Raw genomic sequence first — 6,126 nt, 5'->3', positions numbered from 1 at the left:
AAAGTGACAACTGTATTTTCTAATGTGGACTGTGACAGGGTGAAACACGGGTTCAGGAATAATTCTAGGGTTTTGGATCTAGATGGACGTGGGGATGGAAGCTCAGGCAGCTGAGAGGAGGAAGTTGCAAGTATGAGTGATGTGGGCAGGAGACATTCTGGGAGCACTGAGTGGATGCATGAAGTAGGCAGGCAACACACAGCTCCGGAAATCTGGGGAGGGGTTTGGAAGGGAGACATCTAAAAATGTCATGGCTCCTGTATGAGCCCAGGCGAGTGAGCTGGGGGTCACATCTGCGAGGAGCAGTGTTCTGGTTATGCTGGTAAAGCGATTGTGGTGCCAGGAAGTAGGAGGAAGAAAGGGAGGTAGGCCTGGATGCTTGGGTGCTGGTATGACTTGAGAGATGAGGGATGTAAGTGGCCATGAAGGGAGAGAGTGTTGGGGACAGGACCCACAGGCAGGTGGCCACGGTTCCCAGCAGAAGAGTAGACATGAGAGGGACGCAGAGGCTTTGGAGTGATGAGTCAGAGGATGGTAGTCAGGCCTGGGCAGGTGCTTCTCCACTCTGCCCAATCACAGGACGAGAACAGCGCCTTGTCTCCCAGCACTGGGGCCCGGTTTCCTTGCTGTGTTGAGGAGACTGGGGAAAGGAAGGGCAGAGGGTACAGGGGGTTGGGGGAAGGGATTGTGGGTCCTGGAGCAGAGCTTTTTGTGGTTTCATTTGTCCCCATCATGCCAGGGCAGGGTGACGTTTGAAGACGTGGCTGTGTACTTCTCCCGGGAGGAATGGGGACTCCTTGATGAGGCTCAGAGATGTCTGTACCAGGATGTGATGCTGGAGACCTTGGCACTTATAAGCTCCTTGGGTAAGACCCTCAAACCCACGCCTGTGCCCTGAGCTAGTCTCTGCCCTCCCCTTGTCCCCAGCATCAGTCTCTTTCCCTTGGGACCACGAGCACTGCCTCCTGCCCCAGGTCCCCGGCTGGGTGCTGGGGGAGGTAAAGCAGAGGTCTGTGCACTGGCCTCCTTCCTCGAGGGGCCCAGCACCAGCTCTCCTGCTGACGTGCGTGGAAGAGGGTGGGGTCCTGCGTGAACCTGAGGGATACCAGTTTAGTTACCCTCTTCCTGCCTGGGTGACTCATCCACGAGCAAGGGATCTGACGCCCCAGGCCAGCTTCCTTTCTCTCAAGGACGCCCCGTCGGGCCTGCCTGGGCCAGGACTTGCTTTCTCTACCAGCGTCACTGCCTCCATGGACCATGGGCTCTTCTCACGAGACCCTCCCCCAGGGTTGTCCGGGGACTGTTCAGTGCTCTTCCCTGCAGGCTGTTTCAGGCCACTGGTGGCTGCTCATCCTGTCCTGTCTTTCCCCTTTGTACTTCTATCATGAAGGTGCCAGGTCCTTGCTCACGGTGGGAGAGGGGCTGGATCCGGGGGCCTGCGGAGGGCCCGGTGGGTCCGGTGACCCGCCAGCAACAGGACGGCTCTGCAGCGGCCAGGCCCTGCAGAGCGGCATCCAGGGGAAGGCGCCGGCAGTGCTGCGTCCGGATCGCACCCCAGGCCTGTTCTGTTTGACTAGTGGTTGGAAGCCAGTGCCATTGCGTTTCTGTGCTTCCTTCCCCTTTGGTGGCACTTTGCCAAACGTCAACCCTGTTACCTGTCAGTTATACCCTTCCTTCCAGCCCCGGGATATCGTGACAACTCTGGGCTCCGTAGGTCACCCGTCTTTTTCACGCCTCCACCTGCACCACTGTGCACAGTGGCCGCTGTGTATTGTGGTGAGGTGTGGCCGTGTTCTTAAGCTGTCCCTGAAAGCCACCTGCCCCGTCACAGTTCGATTTCCTTGGGCCTGGACACCTTCTGCATGGCATTTGTCATGCATGTCACCTGGGACACGTTCCTTTGGAATGTGCTCTGCAGAGGACTCAGTTGTAGGCCGTTTCTCTCCTGTCTGTCCCGCCCCGAGCTCGGCCTTCACCTCAGGAAGCCTCCCCCATCCTGCGCTCCTTGTAGCCACTACTGCCAAGCAGCCCCGTCCTCAGCCTGTCCCCACACTGTGGCCCTGCACATAGTCCCACGCACAGGTTCCTGGGCTTGTCAGACGCATGTGTGTAGCTTGTGTGGGGGCCTCTGTCTCCCGACAAGGTCAGCCTGCCCCTCACCAGCATTTCTGCTTTCAGGCTGCTGGCACGGGGCCGAGGACGAGGAGGCACCCGGGCAGCGCATTTCTGGACAAGGAGGGTCACAGGGCAGGACTCCCGAGGCAGCTGTGTCCTCCCGGAAGGTCCATGCTTCGGAGGCATGTGGCCCAGGCCTGAGGGAACTTGTACATTCCACCGAGCACCACCCACCACCTGGTGGACAGCAACTCCACAAGATGGGGGCGTGTGACCAACAGGAGTATCTGGACGCGGACCTTCCGCGCCAGCAGCAGAGCATTGGAGAGACAGGCTTCAGCGGCAGCAGGGGCCGAGCCTCTTCCTGGAAGGACTGCGCACTCTGTGTGTCGGGGAGGCCCTCCTGCCGCGAGGTTGTGAGGCACCTGTTGGCAAGCTCGAGGTTCCTCCGGGATCGGGCCTCGAACACCCGGGAGAGGTCAGAGGGGAGGGCCGGCTGTGGGGTGGCGCCTCCCAAAAGGCGGGCTCAGTGCGCCTGCGGGGAAGGCACCGAGGACCTCACTCGCACACATACACTTGCCCGGCCCCAGAGACACCTCAGCAGAGAAAGAGGCTTCCTGTGCAGTGAATGTGGAAAGTGTTTCAGCAAAAGCTACAGCCTCAGTGACCACTGGCGAGTGCACACTGGGGAAAAGCCTTATGAGTGTGGGCAGTGTGGGAAGTCCTTCAGGCAGAGCTCCAGCCTCATTCAGCACCGGAGGGTTCACACTGGCGCGAGGCCTCACGAGTGCGACGAATGTGGGAAATTATTTAGCAACAAGTCCAACCTCATTAAACATCGGAGAATTCACACTGGAGAACGGCCGTACGAGTGCAGCGAGTGCGGGAAGTCCTTCAGCGAAAGCTCCGCGCTCCTTCAACACCGGAGCGTGCACACTGGAGAGAGGCCTTATGAGTGCGGCGCGTGTGGGAAGTTCTTTACCTACCACTCCAGCCTCATCAAACACCAGAGAGTTCACTCGGGAGCGAGGCCCTATGTGTGCAGCGAGTGCGGAAAATCCTTTACTCAGAACTCCAGCCTCATCGAACACCGCAGAGTTCACAGTGGAGAAAGGCCTTATAAGTGCAGCGAATGTGAGAAGTCTTTTAGCCAAAGCTCTGCGCTGCTTCAACACCGGAGAGTGCACACTGGAGAGAGGCCTTATGAGTGCGGCAAATGTGGGAAGCTCTTTACTTACAGTTCCAGTCTCTTAAAACACCAGAGAGTGCACACTGGAGAGAGGCCTTATGAGTGCCCTGAATGTGGAAAATCCTTTACTCAGAACTCTAGCCTCATTAAACACGGGAGGACTCACACTGGAGAGAGGCCTTATGAGTGCAGCGAATGTGGGAAGTCCTTTAGCCACAGCTCCAGCCTCATTAAACACCGGAAAGTGCACACTGGTTAAGGGCTTCAGGACTACAGTGAAATTTGGGAAACGTTTAGCCGTGTCTTCCATTTCAATGACCTTTCAAATATTCCTACCAGAGAAAAGGCTTCATGAGTTTGGAATGTGGGAAAGTATTTACCTTCGATTCTAAGCTCCTAAAGCACCACAATGTCACATTAGATGAAGGCCCGTGAATGTGGCAGGTTCGAGAAACGACTAACCGAAGTCTGGCGTCGGTACGCTCCCGAGAAGTCACGCCAAAGAACAGTCTTAGAAACAGTGAAGATTAGAAGGGCTTCAGCCAAAGGACTGACCTCAACAGAGATCACAAATTTCAAATGGGAGAACGACCTTCAACTTGCAGGCATATAGCATTTGTGTGCTCGGCGTGACAGCACTGGAGGAGAGCCTTTCTGAAGGCGCCGTCTGCCTGTGTTGAACCTCACTCATTCACACATCGACATGATCCCAGGGATGTGGCAGCTGCAGTGCCCTTTGCTAACCTGCCCAGGGCCACTCCCCAGTGTCGGGGCATGTCCCAGTTGTCCACGCACAGCCTGAGTACTTAGTCCTTCCCCTCTTTCCTCTCTGAGGACGGAGGGCATGGATCTCACCGAGTTTGGGCCTCAAGGACTGTTGGTGCTTTGAAAAGGTGGACTTCATTATTCAGGGCTACTACTCTCATTGTAACAGTAATAGATGGAGTTTCATAGCCTCCCAAGTCACCAGCCCAGGAGCAGTCACCCTCCCATTCCTCTTGTTTCTACAATAATAAAGGCGTTACTGTTTAAGTCCCTGTTGGTCTTGGGGATTCTGTTTTCTGTGTGCGTGTGTGTCGTTAACTGTGTTTGCTAGCATGCACGTGTGAACAGATCCGTGTGCCTTAGAAGGAACCGAGCGATGGCAGAAGAGAGCTCTCCAGTGTGGGTTTAGTCTCCATGGCTGCTGGAGGCCTCCCAGGGAAGGCTGAGAGACTCTGTGATCCGAATTTATAGTTGGATGCCAGCCGATTTTGTAGGGTCACAGTTTCAACGCGAGGAGGGGGCAGTTGTTGGCTGTTGTGACCACTTTCAGTGCTTCTAAGCAACATAAGTTGCGGTGTTGTTCACGGGATATTGATGGTATAGTGCTCAGCGCTCTTGAAGGAAATCTGTTCCCCAGGACTGGCAGCACAGCCACAGGCCTGATGTCCTGAATTGTGTAGGTGACATCACTGGGTTTAAGCCTATAAGGGCCAGGGTCATGATCGCTGTGACAGAAACTGATTAATAGAGAATGCAGGAGACCAACAAACTGGTTGGAGTGTGCCTCTTGAAAAGGGCATCCACAGTGTTTAGGCACTATGACCTTGAAGGATGAGCAGGTATAGAAATCCTCAGGACCTCCAGAGGGTCTGTCTTTGTAGCTGAAGTCCCATCAGGAAAAATAATCTAAAGGTTTTGTGGATTCATGTGTCCCTACTGGTCTGTTCACCAAAGTCCATTATGGATGCCAACAAAATACGGACAGAGACAGGAGAGATCTCTTAGTTCAGCAGTGAGGGTTTTGTGACCCAGCCAGTGTCCTGGTTGAACGATAAAGAAGCACTTATATTGGTCACCTGATTTTGCACCCACCAACACAAGTTGTTCTGATGTAGACACCCATGGTAGAATCAGTGTGGTGTCCACTTGATTTTCTAAAGTGTAGGCAATCCAGACTTTTAACCTGAATCTTATTTTTTTTTCAGTTTCAATAAGGTACAAATGACAGGCAATGTTCATTGAATCGTGCAGTTTGATGTTTTGATATTAATACAACCCACGAAAGCATTGAGCATGATAAATCCTTCAATCACCCATATATTTGTGTCGCGTAATAATCTGTCCTCGAGGCAGCTATTGGCCTGCTTTCAATTATAATAGAGGACTTTGCATTTTCTAGAATTTATTTTTTTTTCATTTTTTAAATGTTTTATTTATTTTTGATACAGAGAGAGACAGAGCATGAGAGGGGGAGGGGCAGAGAGAGAAGGAGACACAGACCCAGAAGCAGGCTCCAGGCTCTGAGCTAGCTGGCAGCACAAGCCTGATGCGGGGCTTGAACCCACGAACATGAGATCTGACCTGAGCCAAAGTCGGAGGCTTAACCAACTGAGCCACCCAGGTGCCCCACATTTTCTAGAATTTATATGATCGAAGTGTTAAATTGTTTAGTCTTCTTTGGGTGCCCTCATGTGAAATAGTTCATCAGTGGTGCCTATATGAGCTGCTCATTTTTTATATTGCTGAGAAGTAAGTCCTATCAATATGATGCTATTTATTTATATATTTATTTATTCCTCTGTTTATGGATATTTGTTTCCAGGTTCAGCTACTGGAAGTAAATATAGGTTGGAAGCCTTGCAGATTTACCTAACACTTGCCTAAAACTAAATTTCCCGTCCTGATTGGAATCAATCTGTATTAACGAAGGAACACAGCTGACAAAAATCAACACATAAAATGATCTATCATAGTTTCAAATCTTTTTGGAGTCATACAAGAGCATTTCCACTTTAGAAACACATTCTGTAGGGATCAGGTGTGTAATGACATCATTT

The 6,126-nt window shown here is 52.6% G+C and overlaps 1 protein-coding gene across 1 annotated transcript; it reads left to right on the top strand.

Annotated features, from left to right (window-relative positions):
- Positions 1-690: 690 nt before the first annotated feature.
- On the top strand, positions 691-4,341 carry LOC115280294 (zinc finger protein 154-like). The gene is made up of 2 exons (XM_029925088.1): positions 691-866; positions 2,179-4,341. The coding sequence occupies exons 1-2, from the start codon at positions 833-835 to the stop codon at positions 3,561-3,563; spliced, it is 1,419 nt and encodes a 472-aa protein (XP_029780948.1). The 5' UTR covers positions 691-832; the 3' UTR covers positions 3,564-4,341.
- Positions 4,342-6,126: the final 1,785 nt, after the last annotated feature.

The sequence above is a fragment of the Suricata suricatta genome, chromosome 16 (genome assembly GCF_006229205.1).
Source record: "Suricata suricatta isolate VVHF042 chromosome 16, meerkat_22Aug2017_6uvM2_HiC, whole genome shotgun sequence".
Lineage (NCBI taxonomy): Eukaryota > Metazoa > Chordata > Mammalia > Carnivora > Herpestidae > Suricata > Suricata suricatta.
The sequence above is the reverse complement of the archived record's forward strand: the minus strand, read 5'-3'. Positions and strand labels throughout refer to the sequence as shown.

Bases quoted from the DNA above. Each gene is read 5' to 3' on its own strand.
- LOC115280294 (XM_029925088.1), top strand. From the start codon at position 833: ATGCTGGAGACCTTGGCACTTATAAGCTCCTTGG. The intron at 867-2,178 runs GTAAGACCCTCA...TTCTGCTTTCAG, and splicing joins GGCACTTATAAGCTCCTTGG to GCTGCTGGCACGGGGCCGAG.